The sequence below is a fragment of the Sabethes cyaneus genome, chromosome 1 (genome assembly GCF_943734655.1).
Source record: "Sabethes cyaneus chromosome 1, idSabCyanKW18_F2, whole genome shotgun sequence".
NCBI classification, from domain to species: Eukaryota; Metazoa; Arthropoda; class Insecta; order Diptera; family Culicidae; genus Sabethes; species Sabethes cyaneus.
Genome location: NC_071353.1, coordinates 155778466 through 155798512, shown reverse-complemented (window position 1 = coordinate 155798512; position 20047 = coordinate 155778466). Strand labels below are relative to the sequence as shown.

The 20047-nt window shown below is 38.5% G+C and overlaps 1 protein-coding gene across 1 annotated transcript in view; it reads left to right on the top strand.

The window, feature by feature from the left end:
* The first annotated feature begins 476 nt into the window (after window positions 1-476).
* The window catches only part of LOC128732341 (sushi, von Willebrand factor type A, EGF and pentraxin domain-containing protein 1), a 74617-nt gene continuing 55046 nt past the window's right edge, over window positions 477-20047 (top strand). The window contains exon 1 of the mRNA XM_053825586.1: window positions 477-798. Coding sequence (XP_053681561.1) covers window positions 477-798 — 322 coding nt within the window. The remainder of the gene's footprint in view (window positions 799-20047) is intronic.

Genomic DNA, 20047 nt, shown 5'->3' with positions numbered 1-20047 from the left:
TTTCCTAATTTTTTCTATTTTCTCTCAACATTTTCTTTTACTTCTCACAATTTCTTCCAAAAAACATGACAATGTTGAGCTCACCCTGTAAGTACTCTGTTCAACCGTTCTATCAGCGAGAAGCACTTCCCTACTATTTGGAAATCTGCTTCAATCACGCCGATTTATAAAGCTGGTTCGTTTAATGAAGTTGAGAACTACCGTGGGAGCTCCATTCTTAGCTGTCTGCCAAAGGTCGTTGAAAGTATCGTGCATGATTAGCTCTACCAATCTGTTAAGTCCATAATATCTGCAGAACAATATGGCTTCATGAAAACCCGTTCGAGCACTCCAATTTTATGTATGTTATGTATCGACTATTGTGGATAAAATCTAATGTAATAAAATCGTATGATCGTTATAAAATAAGTATCGCAAAAAATCGTTGATTTTGCCAAGGTTCCACACAATCTGGGGGTTGAGAAGTTTTTAGGAAAATGGGTCTTCCCAAGTGGCTGCCAGAATGGATCCTGTCATATCTGACGGGACGTAGCTCAAAGGTGAGCATAATCTCATTCACGCGGGTACGTGCGCCGATTGTCTTCGGTTACATTACGGAGACGACAAGCTTAGAACGTAAAGGCGTAGTGAAGGACTTGGGGATTCTCATCTACAGCAAACTGAAATTTGATGCCTTAGCCTTAGAACACTTTACTGCTCGCTCGTACGCAGTGTTCTCGAATATGGAGTGCAAGTTTGGGCACCGTATCACGCTGTTCACGACAACAGACTCGAACGTGTACAAAGGCAGTTCATCCGGTACGCTGTGCGGAATCTTAATTGGAGAGACCGAATAATCCTGCCGCCATATGCAAACCGGTGCATGCTGATCAACCTTTAAAATGATGCCACGGATGCGACTCGAAAGCTGCCTGCCCGATGTGTCGCCAACCAAAGCCGCTGACCGAATGACGATGCGCAGCAAAAGGCAGGCAAGCAGAAGCAATGTTTAAAAAAATACAACCTTTCCTGCCAATTTGTCGCGACCGAATGACGATGAGCAGCAAAAGGCAGAGCAGCCAAAACCATATCGTTCGCTGGCGGATGAGTCGATGGATTCTTCGGTTTGTTGGCGTCTCGCTCGGTGAATTTGGATGTCTTCGTTGCCTTATCCGGAGAAGCAGCAACAGCTAGGGCGTAAATTAAATACAATCATAAGGGAGCTTAACCCATAGCTCATCTCCTACCAATATTTCTAGAATCCATTGACGGATGACTGAGTTATAAGCGTGCAAACTATAACCACTTTTCGTTACATGTTCCCTTTTCGTGTTTCTAAAGTGTTCCCCCATATACATAGAATAGAAATCAAAGACGTAGTCCTACGTCAAAAAAATTGGATTGAAACTATATTTGAAATCGAACTCGAAGTTAAACTTGGAAGGATTTAAAATTGGGCAGAAAATCGAACTTGAATTAAAGACTGTGTAACATTTAAGCCTACAGAAAGCGATGAAAAAATGGCTAAAATACGCAGAAAATACAGCGAAGAGACAAAACAATGCGATGGAGATAACGGGTAAGTACGATGGAACGACGCTGAAACTACAACAAAAAAACCCGACAAAATGGTTAAAAGAGTCGTTTAAAAAGCGTCAAACAGAAGACGAAAAGATGACGAAACCATAGAAGGACTACGAAGAGACAAGAAAACAACAATTTTGTAGTCTTGACAACAAAGTGAGGACGAAAGATGATGAAAAGATGGAAAAACCGAAGAAAACGCGGCAAAATGACGATGAGCAGTTGCCAAAACAGCAACAAAACGACCGACGGCAAGAAACCGTCGAAAATAAGCGACAGAAGATGCCAAAACAGACGTCAAACAATGACGAAAATACGATGGAAAGATGGCAAAAACATCACTGAATGACCACAAAAATTTCACAGGGAAATGACAAAGAGACGAATAATACGCAGAAAAGGCAACAAACCTCCTCGTTGAAATGTAAACCTGTTTCTCTAGGTCCAATCGTAGTCCAAGCACATTTTTACTGTTGAAAGGAAATGAATCATTCATTAGTAGGTAGGGTAAAGAACCGGTTTTAAGCAGTCTAAGCGGGTCACTGACTGTTTTACCTTATTACAAGCGATGGGTTGACTAAGTGGGGGATATCAGCATACCAATCTTCTTGCTATCTTTAGTTCTTCAAGCTGTTACCATTGGAAGACACTATTGTTGTGCTAAACTTTTGATTTTCCGCTTTAAAAGTTGGAGCGGTGGAACTAATTTTGATCAGACCGAACCTATTTTCACCCTCAAGGTGCTTTTTTAAGCAATCCTGAAATCTGAATTTTTTTACGTCCCCGTAAAAAATCCCTCAAACTTTTCCCCCTATTCAGTAAGTTCGCGTTCCTATCCGCGACCTACTAATCGGCATCTGATGCGTAATCGGCATAGCGTATCGGCATAGATGCGTGAAATGCCATCTGTCTAAATTGTTCATCGGGGCATACACTCACCGCACCGTTCGGCAAACGGTATTCGTCGATCGTCGTCTCTTTTATTCTCTAGTGTTCTTATGGGAAACTGCGAGTTTCACGTCTCACTCGCTGTTCATAAGGATGGTGGGAGAACAAAAGAGGTAAACATATAGCAGTCCGCACGGTCCGACTCAGAACAGTGTTGTCAAAGCAAATAACATTGAAACACATTGATACGTTGCTTCATTAAATCACTGAGAAAATCTTCGAAAATTATTGAAAAAGCTGTCTTTTCTGTTGTTTTTAATAAAGAAAAATTAATTATGAACATACATTTCTCTTGAAAGTATCGAACCACGTTTTCACCATTGGAGGTTTCAGTTAATTTCAAACCTATAATTCTTATTTGTAGAACCGAAACAGTGTCTTGGCAACACGATCAGTTTATCAGTTTTGCTGCAGCTGCTGCTACTGGTGAACAGGTTCAGTCAATTCAGAATTTGTTTTCAGTTTTGTTATAAAATAATAAAACTTTCGGCTAGTGACAAAGCCTTAGATAATAGAAAAAAAGAGAGTGAATAATATGGTATGTGACAATTGAGTGCTTGACTTTCAGAGTGGTTGTAATCAGTGCTGAAAAATGTGATGGATTCGTTAGTAGCGAGGTGGCGATTGCCTTCAGCAGCTGAAAAATGTACGTTTTTGGACAACAATTTTTAATTCATCAAATTTCTTGTCGGAAAGCCAGTAAATTGTGTTTGTGTGAATCAAATGTATGGTTAAGTGATTTGTGAAGATGATCCTATCAAAAGATTTTGAAAATATGAATAAAAAAGTGCATTTTCGGCTCATTTATTTTCAACTGATTAAAATAGGTAACACTGCTTAACTCGTTCCTTACCCTATTCTGCTTTAATTTAAACACATTTGAAGCAAAGATTTTTTTGTCCCTTTTTCTAATTATATCTCACACAAAATTCACAAAGCTCCTGATGTAATCGAAACATCACTCTGTGTACCCTTTACGGGTACTTGTAAAATCACTAACTCGGTTTAAATCAAACAGATCGGCTTCGATTGATCCACGCACTTCGCACGCGTTCTTCGCCGACAGACAGTTCGATGTATCGATGTTTGCGTTTGTTGGTTGTGTTAAATAAATTGGCCGCCGCTTTTGTAAACCATTCTGTAGAGAAGCAGTCAATCAGTGTTGTCAAAACCTTCATGAGTGGATTTTCAGTTCTGCACTTAAAGACGGCAAGTTTCTTTAGTACAGAGTGGCCTGATGTGTAAATTACTGCATGATGATGACGCTTTATTTTATTTCTGGTTCAAGTAAGAACTGGTAGCTCGTAATTTTGCAGCTAGCTCTGATTGACGCGGATCGTTATTCAGACAAATAGCGATTTTTTTTAGAAAAAAACAAACCTAGGTTTATGGTTACTTGAACACTGATGGACTAATGAGGCAGGCAGAGCTTTTCACAGTTTGACAGTTCGCATTGTAATCATCGTCGCGAAGCCTCCTAGGATGGGTACACCCTTGTACCAGAAATAAGCATTCTACCAGCATTGAATAAATCAGGTTGATACATAAAATTGTTATTACATTGATACACTTGGATTTATTCAACAACCAACACCTCTCTGTTATGTCGACATCGGTCCATCGAAAACAATGAAGACGTTAGTCGGAGTGGTTTTGCAACCGCTTGCAACTCGAATTGGGGTATTCAAATTAGGCACCCGCATACGGACGAACTCGGAGCGCGGTATGACACCGCGTTCATATTTGGCAAACCATCAGGTGAAACTGCCGTGACTGTTGTGACATTGACACGAAACTCGAAAATGGTGGGATTACATGGCGGTATATTTACTCAACCGCCGCGATTAGTTTCCGCATTGACAATTCGACTACGTTTTAAAAGTTCATCAACCAAAGTGATTCGGTCAATTCAGTCGCGGGGTCCCGCGATGGTACTGAATTGAAGCAATCAACCGCCATTCGATCCGGCCGGCTCATAATTATACTGGTTTTTTTTCACCAACCAAACACGAAAAATCCAGAGCCTGCTGTGCAGGTCAAACTATCGATCGCACTCGTTACGCATACCAAAACAATCGCCAGTGCCTCTGTCTGTCCGTCTGACTTGATTGGTACTAGGAGTAGGTACTTGTCCATGAGTAACCAGTTTATAAGCGCCATGCCATGCCATACCATGTCATGCCATGTCCTGACACCGCACACCGGTTGAGTTGAGTCGAACCAAGTATGTAATAACCCAGGCAAAGCCTCGCCACTCGATGGTCGAGTGTACCCTACTAGCTGCCTGCTACTCTCGTTTGGGCAGTCGACTTTTAAAAGTCGACTCGACCGACGGACGGCGACGGCGAAATTGTCAATCGTCGTCCCACACACTGAATCTGAATTCATGAAATCTATAGTCTGTGGTGCGGTGTTTTTGTTTGCGGTCTGATTGGCTAAATTACAGAATGCAGCTCCCTCGTTCGGCCATTTGCCAAGTGCATTATGGCTTCGATTAAATTTTTTTTCCGTAGTGGGCGAGAAGCTCGATAGGCGTTTCCTTTCGCACTCCAGTAAAAGTGTGCTCACCATTAGCGTGCCCAGTGGCGTTCTCTTTAAGCAATCATATAAAAAAACCAAACAACTTCTTTAACCCAGAAGACTGCAGTTTTTAATTTAATCTGTCACTATTTTTGCGGGGAAGAATAAATGCTTAATGCGAGAAATGTAGATTCAGGCAAACTGAAAATTCTTGATATTAGGCCAAAAATATAGACTTAGCGAAGGTGAGAGTCGAACTCACAGCTCCCAATCTCCAGTTGAGCGTGTTGTTTAACCAATTACACCACTAAGCCGTCTATACTCTGTGGTCTTATATCAAGGTTTTGTTATGACGCTTGCCTGGTTCTATCATTCATTCGCACATTTATCCAGCGCGAATATATTTTTGTTGACTGTAAATGTACTGTAAAATTGATTGTAAGTAAATCAATTCTCGGGAAATTGTTCAAAGGGACTTAAGTCGCAAAATGTCAACAAACGGTTTTTTATGCTATGTTACTATATAACATGTTATTAAAGCACTTATTAGATTGGATTAACGAAAATCGACTCTTCAATAAGTTTACAACAATATTGACAATATGACCGAACATCCCTACAGTTATATTTTTTACTTGCACCGCTTCGGGACGAATGTATGAAACGAATTGTCATTTGACATACGCTCTTATAAAATCAGCCGAAGTAACTAAAGAAAAAAGAAATGCACCACAGTCATTTTCGTCATTTTGTGTGAACTTGCGGCTTTTATTCGGATAGCTTTATTTTAGTTTTTCCTCGAATTTTTGTAACTCACAATGATACGAACAACGAACCAAGGGGCCGTCAAGATACCACGTGGACAGAAAAATACCAATTTTCAACCCCCCGTCCCCCTCCGTGGACAAGCGTGGACATTTGCTCAACCCCCACGCCCTCTCCTGTTTGTCCACGTGGACATTTTTACATTTTGAAAATTTTGGTTTTCAACTTCATTAATGCAATATTTATTGAAAAAGCTTACGTGAAAGGAAGCTCCAGTCTAAAGTCACCGACACAATGCATACGAATTTTTAGTCGTAGCGAAAATTTGAGTTTTTCCATGGTTTTTCCGTCAATTTTCCTCAGCGTCTTAAAATCCGTATGTAAGGTGTTTGGATCTTAATTCATGTTCTACTGTAAATTATTATTATCGACTGCAAGAAAGTCCGTTTCAGCTTAACTTTCGCTTGACGATTCATCTTTGTCCAGAGCATCTCCTACTAGCACGGTTGTTACAAAGTTTTTGTGGTTGCCGAAATATGACTAATTTCAGTCTTAATTCGGTTGCTTCAACTAAATGGACCTAAAGTGTACTACTGGGGCCTAACCAGGGCACTTCAGCTTGGCCGTCTACTTCAACACAACACAAGATCTTTCCAACACGATGTGATTCGTAAAATTTTCTGAAGGCGAATCCTTTTGGAAATACGTTGCCCATGGATACCTTTTTTGTGGTGAGCTGCATTTGATGTTGAGGCAAAATGCCATCCACATTTGGTGCAAGCGATGCAATATTCGTGGATTCATCCAGGTTAGGCAGTCAACATCTAAGTGTACTAACGCAGGCTTAATCTTTTCAACAAGATTTATGCCAGATATGTGCTCTCGTAATGCTCGGTTCATGTATTTAGGTCAACATATGCCTCAGAAGATAAAATTTTATTTAAGGTGTTATTAGTCGTCATCGATTCTGCCAATTTCAAAAGAAGTTTTTTTGTTTGAAACAAAAATTCTGTCCATGAAAATTAATTCGCTGTTTTCAGATTGGCAAGAAGAATGCAGTATTTACGTTTTTATAAACAGAATGGGCCCAAAAACTGCTTCTGAAATTGGGCTCTCTTACGAAAAGCTAATGACTGCTAATTTCCCGTTAAGCTCAAAAACAATCACTGATCAATGGTCAATGTTTTTAATTTCTATTTTTTATAGGAAAAAAAACTTGTCCACGTGGACATTTTCCATATCCCCTTCTCCCCTTCCGTGGACAAGCGTGGACATTTTTATACCCCCCACCCACCTCTAAGCTGTCCACGTGGTATATGGATGGCCCCCAAACACAACACTGTTTACGCTAAAGCCTGTAATGCAGCATAATATGCTTATGTTCAATTCGACGTTAGTAACATTTGACTGCATTGAACGATGTAAACATATTGACGATTTTGACGCATATAACATAACGGTTTTCAATCTGACACAACATCTTGACGTAAGGTAACGCACCAGTTTATAGCGTGCGTTACGCCAAGTGGAGAGTAACACGCTAGCTGTCATTATGTCTTATGATCGGGTGTATGTGTTTTTTACTGAACCGAAGCGTTGTATACTTCATTTTTGCTCAAAACTCGATTATTTTTAAAAATACTCAGAATCCTTACTACAATAATGCAAAACCGTAGTAAAAAGCACCGTTAGGCAGTATCCACTAAAATAAAAATTGCCAGATTTTTAAATAGGATTTAAAATGATGAGTAAATAGTTTCACTGTTGATTTTCTCAGTTCGATGCAAATGTTAGATAAGGCCATTTGAAAAATTTCCCGAGAATTGTGTCAAATTCAATTCAATTCGAAGCCCAATTTCAATCAACGGTGCCAGGTTTTGCTGGAGAAAAATCCGTACTTCTAAATTATTCAATAACTCTTTTTTTTTCGACTTTCGTCATTCGCCTACTGTCTTTGTTTTTTCATATTTCATCTTTCATTTTTCATCTCTTATTTTTCATTTTTTTGCTATGCGTACTCCATGTGTCTTTTGCTGTCGTCTTGTCGTGTTTTTTTTAAATTTTATTAAAAACACTGTTATAGCTTGGATCACTCGTGACTTCTGCCGGGTTGGGATTTGAACCTGAGTCCTTGGCGTGAAAGGCATGAATGCTAATCACTACACCTGTTCAAGCTACAGTGCACAGTGAGACCATTCTGGAAAAAGGCGGTCAAAAGTCTTTTCTCGCTTTTCCTGACGTTTTTGAGCTTAGGTGTCTTCGGAGAAGTTCCTTAGATAAGCATTCTGCGTCTGTTGACATTTTCATACAATTAGCTATTAAGGGGATAACTTTTATATTAGATATTAAGTTAAAACATAACTTTTTACAGGAACTAGATAGCGTGTTCATGTGTTTGGCAAAGCTGTAGATCGTTGAATTTCATTAAACTTTGCCGAAGATATTGAGTATCTGCATCATATGGTTTGCGAGATATAATTGACTTTCTGTTATGACCCCCTTAAAATCGGTAACGATGCATTGAAATTGCAGTTGTTCAAGTGAGAAAAAAGGGGGGTTCAAAATTTGTACAGCACCAGCGGGCAGTTTGTTTCCTTTCTTTTTGATAGCTTATGATGTTTACAGGTAGATGGTTAAAACAAAACTTAAAGCTAGATGCTGCTGCTGCTTCTTATAACGGATGGCAACTAAAATTTTGGATTTTTTTCGATGCCCCCGATTCTTATATATAAAAATGGATTTCTGTCTGTCTGTCTGTCGGGATATTCCTTATAGAATCAAAAACTACTGAACCAATCGGCGCGAAAATTTGCATGTAGATGTAAATGCATGTGCATTTGCATGTTTGCTCGCATACAAATGAAACACAAACTTCTGCATAACTCGAGAACTAATCAAGCAAATAGAACAAAATTTGGCATGTGGGTGTTTTTGGTGACAAGAATTTATTTTATGGTAAACTAGCTGACCCGACAAACTTCGTATTGCCACAAATTAACATGTGTTGTACATAAATCATGAAATTTGGTTCCATTTGCTTGATTAGTTCTCAAGTTATAAGGAAATTTGAATTTCATTTGTATGGGAGCTCCCCTCTTAAAAGGGGAAGGGGTCGTAATTCACCATAGAAAACATTTCTGCCATCTAAAACTCCCACATGCCAAATTTGATTCCATTTGATTGATTAGTTCTCGAGTTATGAGGAAATTTGTTTTTCATTTGTATAGGAGCCCCCCCCCCCCTCTTAAAATGGCGAAATCCATAGAAAATATACCATAGAAAATATTCTTGCCTACAAAAACACCCACATGATAAATTTGGTTCCATTTGCTTGATTAGTTCTAGAGTTATGAGGAAATTTGTATTTCGTTTGTATGAGAGCCCCCCCTCTTAAAAAGGTAAGGGGTCATAATTCATCTTAGAAAAAATGGTTGCCTCCTAAAACACCCACATTCCAAATTAGGTTCCATTTTCTTGATTAGTTCTCGAATTATGAGGAAATTTGTATTTTATTTGTGTAGAAGCACCCCCTCTTAAAGTTGAGAGGGGTCCTAATTCACCATAGAAAATATTTTTGCCTCCAGAAACCTCCACATGCCAAATTTGGTTCTATTTGCTTGATTAGTTCTCGAGTTATGAGGAAATTTGTATTTCGTTTGTATAGGAGCCCCCCCTCTTAAAGTTGGGAGGGGTCCTAATTCACCATAGAAAATATTCTTGCCCTCGAAAACTTTCACATGCCAAATTTGGTTTCATTTGCTTGATTAGCTCTCGAGTTATGAGAAAATTTGTATTTCATTTGTATAGGAGCGCCCCCTCCTAAAGTGAGGAGGGGTCCCAGTTCATCATAGAAAACATTTTTGTCTCCAAAAACACCCACGTGTCAAATTTGGTTCCATTTGCTTGATTAGTTCTCGAGTTATGAGGAAATTTGTATTTCATTTGTATAGGAGCGCCCCCTCCTAAAGTGAGGAGGGGTTCCAGTTCATCATAGAAAACATTTTTGTCTCCAAAAACACCCACGTGCCAAATTTTGTTCCATTTGCTTGATTAGTTCTCGAGTTGAGGAAATTTGTATTTCGTTTGTATAGGAGCCCCCTCTCTTAAAGTGGGGAGGGGTCCTTATTCACTATAGAAAATATTCTTGCCCTTAAAAACTTTCACATGCCAAATTTTGTTCTATTTGCTTGATTAGTTCTTCAGTTATGAGGAAATTTGTATTTCATGTGTATAGGATCCCCCCCTTCTAAAACGGGGAGGGGTCCCAATTCATCATAGAAAAAATTTTTGTCTCCAAAAACATCCACATGCCAAATTTGGTTCCATTTGCTTAATTACTTCTCGAGTTATGAGGAAAATTGTGTTTTTTGGCACTAAAAAAGCTTTAAAAAAGTGCTTTCTGGCTAGTTTAAGACTTTCTGTCTGACCCTTTCCTGACTCTTTTGGAACTCATTTTCTGATTTGCGCTCTGGTTCTTTTGGGAGACTCTTTTGTTACTTTCGCTTTCACTCTTTTTGCGATTTCTTAAATTTATTTTCTAATAATTTTTTGATTCTTTTGTAGCCCATTTTCTTTTTCTTTGTTTGATTTTTTTCTCTTTATTTGAATCTTTTTCTGACCTCTTTGTTAATCTTTTTCTAGCCTTATGACTTGTTTTTAACTTTTTTTCCGACTCTCTTGTAACTTTTTTGTTATAACTGTGCTGACTATTTTTTAGTTTTTCTCGGCCTTTGGTTTCTGACAACTTTCTGACTCTTTTCATATTGTTTTTCCAACTTGTTTTGGCTATTTCTGACTCGTTTTTCCACACTTTTTTCGGACTCTGTCTATGTCTTCTGAGGTGTTTTCTTGGTTCTTTTCTACACACACACACACACACACACACACACACACACACACACACACACACACACACACACACACACACACACACACACACACACACACACACACACACACACACACACACACACACACACACACACACACACACACACACACACACACACACACACACACACACACACACACACACACACACACACACACACACACACACACACACACACACACACACACACACACACACACACACACACACACACACACACACACACACACACACACACACACACACACACACACACACACACACACACACACACACACACACACACACACACACACACACACACACACACACACACACACACACACACACACTAACTCTCTTTCCGACGCTTTTTCTAACTCTTTGCTGACACTTTTTCAAGACCCTTTTTCTGCTCTTTTCTGACACTTCATCTGACTCTATCAAACCTTTTTTCTACACTTTTTTTCCGACTCCATTTTGACTATTTTTTCGACTTTTGTTCCTATTCTACCAGACCGCTGACTATTTTTCTACATTTCAAAACCGTTCTTCTCATTCTTTTTCTGACCTGTTTCTAGCATTTTTCCTTGCTCTTTTTCTAACTCTGATGTTTTCTCACTGTTATTTTTAACTATCCATTACATCTAACATTGCCTGATTTTTGTATTAGGTTATGTTTAATTTTGTATCAGTTTTCATTTTTCGATTAACCTATATTTTCTCCTCTTCAAATAGCTTGAAGTACATTCTAGAATGGCATATATCTCGGACTCGGAAAGACTATTGGCCATTTACTCATTGCGACTGAACTGAATTCGGTCCAGGACCTGTGGTACCAGTCTCGAAACTCGGTCGGCCAGTTTCGAACCATCAGCTCATGTATTTTTTTTGAACCTTTGACGAGATTACTCGCTAGCCACTACAAGCATCTTCTGGTTTTCTCTACCGTAGACCAGTTTGATGCCCCGACGGTAAGGCAGCTTTTGACATCTGGGATATTGTGTCGGTTTTGTCAGTGTTTGTTTTGAACTCAGCAAAAAAAAAAGAACGAAGGACGCGTGACCTAAGAAACTGAAAGGCATTCGTCGAAGAAGTAGGAGGACTTATACAATCACTTTAGAGAGACAAAGTCGTACCTCGACTCGAGACCAACTAGGAGCCAAGCACTCCATGATGATGGTTAATAATAGATGTAATAAAAAGCCGCTTTAGTTATTTATAACTAAGAATGGCAGTTTATCACGAATAATGAGTGTGACGACATCTTACTGTGGTAAACTGTCGTCGCGGTTAGTAAACTGGTTTAAAGAGTTAAAGATAAATTCTGATCAATAACTTTGCAGTCAATTTTTTCACTGCTTTCAAATGTCCTACAAACTTGTTTAGAATATTAAAATACACATTTTCTCTGAAGACTGCTTATCGCTGCAATGCTTATTCATTAAGCTATGAAATATTGAGGAAAAAAAATTACACAACTAAATTTGTTTTCTTTTCAATTTTGGATCTCATAGGTCAAACCAAACAACTTTTAGCACCGGAAAAAAGTACCTACGCAGTCACTTTATCGGCTGAGTTGTACCTCGCCTCGAGCCCAATTGGCGGGCCAAGTTCTCTATGATTACGGTTAATAATAAATGTAATAAAAAGTTTCTGTAGTTATTAAGAACTCCAGAAACAGTTTATTACGAATAATGAGCGCAACGACACGCGTACTACAGTAAACTGTCGTCGCGGTTAGAAAACTGGTTCCGTGCATCATAGAGGATCTGTAAATCTATTCGATTATTATTCAGATGTTAAATGCTTAGCCGAATTAGATGAAATTAATTTGTCGGATAGTAATTTATGGCGGTTATTTAAATGCCCAAAGCCTAGCTTTTGAGTGTCATTCTTCACTGTGTTTCATACAACACTTCAGTTGCGAGTAAATTCTCACAGCATATTGTCCTAATCGGTTAAAAAGAGAAGGTCGCGCTACTCTCTATAACGGTTTACTTTCAGGACATCAATTTGGTCCGGGTGGTCAATCGAAACAGATATTCCCTGACCTGTTGGAATGAGGAGACTCCGTCACTTTTGACGTAGAACTACGTCTACGTCGCAGGGTGTCAATTCAAAATTTAGATTCAGGAAAGCCTCATGAAAGATTGAAAGTTTTGAGGGTTTGCATACCAACTGATTCACAGGAGATGTTGATAAAACGTGGATTTTCAATTGTTAGTTTGTAAAAGTTAATGAAAAGTTTCAAGGTCGCTTTGCTCCCCAGACAAGATGAATGGCGATTAGACGCGCATTCTGAAATTGTTACATCAATTACAATTACTTATCTTTTTACGGAGAAAGGTAACAAAGTTTCGCCGTTCCAACAGGTCTTATCTTCTTCTTTGTTTCTTCTGAACCTGGGCAAATATGATGTCCTGAAGGTAAACTGAGCTGGGAAAAAAAACAATCCTCTCGCTTCGCGCGGTTGTATGGAAAGATATCAAGACATAATGCTGGTAAAACTGAAGTCTTGTAAGGAAAACGCGATGAAAGCAGTAACATTGAGCGATCTAACAGTCCCGTTGTTCAGTATATAAAATTTATAGTTTTTTCCGGTTGAGTACTTAGCTGATAAGGGGTTATAAGACTCGAGCAGAAAATGACTAAAGCATCAGATCGCTTGTAGTTATTTTCTGGTTATTCACTGATAATGCTTTATCAGCTAAGTCCATGTTGTTGAGAAGAACACTAAATCTGATAAAAGGTCTATAAAGTTATTACGAACTTCAACGACAGTTTACCAGAAATAATAACTGCGACGATAGCTTACTGCAGTAAACTGTCGTCGCTGTTAGAAAAATGAGTTAAGAAAATGCACAAAGAAGAGTTCACTGCGTCTGGAAAACTATTTGTACCGATAAGGGATTGGTAGATACTACCAGAAAACGGCTCTATAGCTGATCTGATAAGCAACTTTGACACTTTCTCGCTTTCTAGTCGGGACAGATAGACAGTCATACTCTATTAAGCACACCAATGAATTGCTAGAAGTAGGTTAGTGAACGGTTCGTTTTCTCTACCATAGACCAGATTGATGTCCCAATAGTAATAGTCTGTCGACCAAGTCTATCGAATACGGAGGACAATGAAATCCTTGCATGGCGCTGGTGATTTGAATAATAATCTAGAAAACTGTTTGCGCAGTTATATACGAACAAGGAACAACGACGACAGTTTTCCAGGAACAATAATTGCGACGACAGCTTACTGTAGTAAACTGTCGTCGCTGTTAGAAAAGTGAGATGAGAAAATACACAAAATGTTACATTCCGTCACCTGCTGCGTGTCTATGCAAGGTTTAAGTCCTAAATACATTATAAGAGCCTATCGATACAATTGTCCTGTGTAATTTGTCCTGTACTCTAACAACCGGCTACGAAGTATGTCAAAGGAGAAGGGTCAAGGGTCTTTAAAAGTTTTTTAACCTCGAGGCGAGGCTTAGCCCAATTGAAGAAAAGTTCACTGCAACAGGAAAACATTTTGCACTGATAAGAGGTTATCAGACTCGACCAGAAAACGTCTATAAGCATCAGATCGCTCATAGTCATTTTCTGGTCGAATCTGATTATCCCTTATCAGCTAAGGCCTTGCGTTCGCTTCATGACGATGTTGAGTAGAATACTAGTTCTGTTAAGCTGTCGCACAATTATTACGAATTACTACGGCAGCTTACCAGGATTAATAACAGCGACGATAACTTACTGCAGTAAACTGTCGTCGCTGTTAGAAAAGTGAGCTTAGAAAATGCACAAAGAAGAGTTCACTGCGTCTGGAAAACGTTTTGAACCGATAGGGGATTGGCAGATTCGACCAGAAAACGATTTTCTCTTTCTTTGGATCTTTTTCTGACCTCTTCGTTAATCTTTTTCTGGTCTTTTGACTTGTTTCGAACTCTTTTGTCGGTCCCCTTCCAAATCTTTTATTATAATTTTTCTGACTATTTGTTAGGCTTTTTTTTCTGATCCTTTGGTCTCTGTTATTTTCTGACTTTTTTCATATTCTTTTTCTGAATTTTTTTTCCACACTCTTTTTTTTTATTCTTCCTGTATCTTCTGACGTCTTTTTCTGGCTACTTTTCCATTTTTACCTGCTCTTTTTCAGACTATTTTAAACTCTTTTTCCGACTGTTTCTAACTCGCTTTCCGTTTCTTTTTCTAACTCTTCTGACACTTTCTCAAGATCCTTTTTCTGAATCAATTTCTGCTCTTTTCTGACACTTTTATGGCTCTATCCAACTTCTTTTCCGTCTTTTTGGCTATTTTTTGACCATTTTTACGACGCTTGTTCTAACTCCAGCTGGCCGCTGTTTATTTTTTCTATATTTAAAGACCGTTCTTGTCATTCTTTGGTGACCCTTTTCCTTGCTGCTCTTTTTTTGACTCTCTGATTTTTTTCTCACTGTTTTTCCAACTCTCAGACTCTCTTACCGTCCCTTTTTCTGACTCTGTTTATGACCCCTTTTCAGACACTTTTTCTACAATTCAAGCAAGGAAGACTTGCTTTTTTTCGGATTCATTTTCTGATTCTTCCTTTTTCTTTGACACTTGTTTTTTCGACTCTTTCTGAGGGATTGCTTTCCAACTCTCTTTATGACGCTTTTTCTAACTTTTATTCCGCCTCTGTACGCAATTGTGAACACAAAATCACAATTGTAAACTACCCCCGGTTGGCCTCGCGGTGCGATACTTGGTCTAACCTCTGGCTAATCGTCGTCGGCTAATATTTGCTATTATTTTTGAACCTTTTCTTTTTATTTTTTCAGGGTCAATCTTTTAATTCTGTGATATTTTTTGAATTATTGTTATGATCGGCAGGGGCTGAGCGGCTAGATAGATTCAGTTGGATCGTTGCACTAGTCCTGTAGTCTAATAGCCGGCTGCGGAGTCTGTCGGTAAAGAAAGGTCTTAAAGACGGTTTAAGGTTCTGCTTTTCTAGCTTCTGCGTGATTGAGGCATTTGGCTTAATGAACCGTTTTGCATGACAGGCTGATAAGAGTGGTATTCCAGTTTTTCTTCCCATTTTTTCAGTTCCATCTTGCAAGTACTACGAGACACCCCACAGAAAGGTTAGATCCAAATCTGGCTAACTCGTCTGCTCCTTCATTTCCATGTCTACTAACTACTACTGACGAATCCAAATTAACACGGCCGTCTCCTATAACAATATCGCCGGGAGCTCTGGAGATTTGTTCAAGGTTGTCACAGACCTTTGTGCTACTTTCACCTGAATGATTTTGTTCTATTCGCCGTTTGCCGCTCGTGGAGTTATCTGGGAAAATTTTCTGCTATCTCTTCATTGAAAATTATTCACACATCAACATCTAGATCATTATTTTGACTTTCAACTAGAATGAGAATTTCATCATGACTATGCTTCACACCGTACGGAAAGAACCCAATTAGAACTTTAGGCCGGGGAATACTTTTCTCATCAACTGCAGTCAGGCTTGTATTTTACCAATGCAATTTTTAACACTGCAAATTATGAGTTAGGTTCAAAATATTAAGGTTTTTAACCTGAAGTCGGTAAAAATATAGCAAGAAAATTAAATGGTACGAGAACAATTTCGCGGTACTGTAATTTTTCGATCTTAATTTATGGCCAAGAAAATCTAACGTCGGGTGTTTCCTAGGATCAAAATACGTTATAAAAGAATGACCACGAATAGCTTGGCGAAAAGTGTCTTGTTTTCTCTACCGTAGACCAGTTTGATGTCCCGACGGTAAGGCAGCTATCGATTTTCGGGATATTGGGCCGGCTTGCTCAGTGTTTGTTTTGAACTCAGCAGAAAAGAACGAAACAAACACTGATTATTTCGAGAGACGCGTGATCTAAAAAACTGGAAGGCATTCGTCGAAGAAGTAGGAGTACCTTTGCAATCACTTTTCCTCGACTCGAGGCCAACTAGGAGTCAAGCACTCCATGATGATGGTTGATAATAGTATGCAATAAAAAGCAATCTTTAGTTACTAATAACTAAGATGGCAGTTTATCACGAATAATGAGTGCGACGACATCTTACTGCGGTAAACTGTCGTCGCGGTTAGTAAACTGGTTTGAAGATTTAAAGATAAATTCTGGTCAATAACTTTGAACTCAATTTGTGCATTGCTTTCAAATGTTCTACAAACTTGTTTAGAATATTAAAATACACATTTTTTCTGAAGACTGATTATCGCTAGGATGCATATTTATTAAGTTGAGAAATATTTAAAAAAAAAAATCCACACCGTTGAATTTTTTTTTAATTTTGAGCCACTTCGGGCGAACCAAACAACGTTTAGAGGAAAGTACTGCATTTTATCTACAAAAAGAAAACAAAAACATCCACCAACTGCACTCCAAAGCAACGCCGGAAAAACAGTACCTGTGCAATCACTTTATCGACTGAGTTGTACCTCGCCTCGAGCCCAATTGGCGGGCCAAGTTCTCTATGATTACAGTTAATAATAAATGTAATAAAAAGTTTCTGTAGTTATTAAGAACTCCAGAAACAGTTTATTACGAATAATGAGCGCGACGACACGCGTACTACAGTGAACTGTCGTCGCGGTTAGAAAACTGGTTCCGTACAACACAACAGAGGATGTAAATCTATCCGATTATTATTCAGTTGGTAAATGCTTTGCCGAATTGGATGAATTCTATTTGTTGGATAGTAATTTATGGCGGGTAATCAAACGCCCAAAGCCTAGTCTTTGAGTGTGATTTCTCACTGTGATTCATACAAGACTTCAGTTGCGAGTAAATTCTCACAGCATATCGTCGTAATCGGTTAAAAAGAGAAGGTCGCGCAACTCTCTAAGGCGGTTTACTTTCAGGACGTCAATTTGGTCTAGGTGGTCAATCAAAATAAATAATCCCTGACCTGTTGGAATGGAATAAGGAGTCTCCGTCACTTTTGACGTAGACGTAGTTCTACGTAGTTCTATGTCGCTAGGTGTCCATCTAAAATTTAGTTTCAGGAAAGTGTCACGAAAGATTTGATGGTTTGCATACTAACCGATTCATTTTTAATTGTTAGTTTGTAAAAGTTAATGAAAAGTTGAGTAATTATCTGATAAGGGGTTGTCAGATTCAACCAGAAAACGACTTAAGCATCAGATAGCTTATAGCCATTTTCTGGTCGAATCTGATAATCCCTTATCAGCTAAGGCCATGCGTTCGCTTCATGACGATGTTGAGTGGAATACTAATTCCGTTAAGCTGTCGCACAATTATTACGAATTACTGCGGCAGCTTACCAGGAATAATAACAGCGACGATAGCTTACTGCAGTAAGCTGTCGTCGCTCTTAGAAAAGCGAATTGAGAAAATACTCAACGAGGAGCAGTGATGCCAGGTTTTCGCTGAAGAAAAATGCGTAGTTTTATAATTTGTTTTCATCACAGAAGAAAACGTTATAATTTTGCATTAAACTAAGAAAGTGGCAAAATTTAATCAAATTTTTAGTTTAAATGAAAGTTTAACCGAAATTTGTGCTTCATTTCAAGGTTAGTTTGATTGAAGTGCTTATTATTTTTGCTTTAAAGTGTAAACAAATTTCGCTATGTATAGTTTTTTGATATACTAGAGTTCCTTTTAACACGTATAAACTAAGCTTCATTCCACCTAGATATATCTTGCACAAAATGTGTAAATGTTTTATCGTACAGATTTTTTTTTTTTTTTTTTTTTCCATGTGTGGACTCATTTACTGCGACCAGTATAGTTGATCTATTGTAATATCGCCCGGGTGTTTGCTGTATGACCTACACTGCATTTCTTTTTGCTATAATCGCTATTGAGTGAGCGATATGCTTATTTTAAATTGTATGCGTGCTTGCGTGTATTGGGGTTTACCCTTCCTTCAAAGCTTGATCTACTTTACCCACTTATTCCTCGCTGCCAGCACTATCCCATATTATAGCCGTCCCTGGCGAGGACTCAATCGTACCTCTGACCAGTACACTTAACTATAGGAGGGACATTTACACTGTCAAGAGGCTTCAGAGGATAAATATAGAATTCAGCACGAAGGAAGGGTAAATGGAGAGGCCTGAGAATAAACCCATGCTAAAGTCACTTGACATCGAATGGCTTGATTCTACTAAGATTCGAACCCACGACCACTCGTTTGTCAAAGCAGACTCGGTAACCTTGCGGCTACGGAGCCCCCCTATCGTACAGATATTCTTGATTGATATTTTAGAGTCAGTGTGTTATGAACGTATTTTGATTGAATCTATTTGAAGGAAATTAATACACATTTCAAATTTTCCCTTATTCAAGGACGCATACTCTCGACTTTCGTCATTCGCCTTTTGTCTATGTTTTCCGTATTTCATTTTCATTTTGTGTTGTTTGGTTTTTATCTTGTCTTTAATTTTTCGTTGTTGGCTGTTGGTTTCATGTCAATTTTTGCTTATTTATTAAATTTGCTTATAGTCACTTTAACAGCTTAGGTCTTTCACGACTTCTGCAGGATTGGGACCATACCGAGATTGACCGCTCGTTGTTTAGTTTTGTTGTCTTTCAATGTTTGTTAGTCGGGTTTTTAGCATTTTCGGATCGTCTTTTTGTCTCTTTTCAATAATTTGTTGCCATTTTTTATCGTATTTTGTAGCGTTTTCGGTTTGATGGCGATGTCATTTGTAGTCAACTTTGACATTTCTAGTTGCGGTTTTTTATTGTTTCTTCATTGCGTTTTCTGCATCCGTTTATAGTCTCTTCGTCGTTTTGTATTGTTCTTTTTTCTTGATATTTTTAATCGCTTTTAAGGCGTTTTTCGATACCGTCATCCGGGGATACTTGCAACACTTTTGAACTTTGACTTAGTATAACTTTTGAAGTATAGCGTTTAGGTCCAAGTGTAAGTAGCCAAAACTTGTATAGTGGTGAATACTTTTGATTTATGATTATGAGAAAAAATATTAACTAAATGGATCTGCAGAATGAACCGAAAATAGGGGTGTTGCAAGTTACCCAGTAAACGGGGTTACTTGCAACACTTTTCTGATTTTGCGTTTCTTATGATTTTATATCTGATTTCAAACCGCGAATGACTATTTGGAGATATTTTGAATGTATTTGTAGTAAAACAAGAGATACTGGAGGCGTTTTTTGTTTCCCAATTTCGTCTATCGCTTTTTTAAAGATATTCGGTGAAAATGCAGCATGTCGGCGAACTCCAAATTGCCGTTTCAATTTTGGAATGTGGAATTTTTCACAATTTTAATTTTTCTGGAGATGGCGGTAGACAAAATAACATCGTACAGATGCGAACTTACTTTGTACATACTGTCTATTACGATAATTTTCATTTTTACAAGTGCTGCAAGCCGCGCCATATTG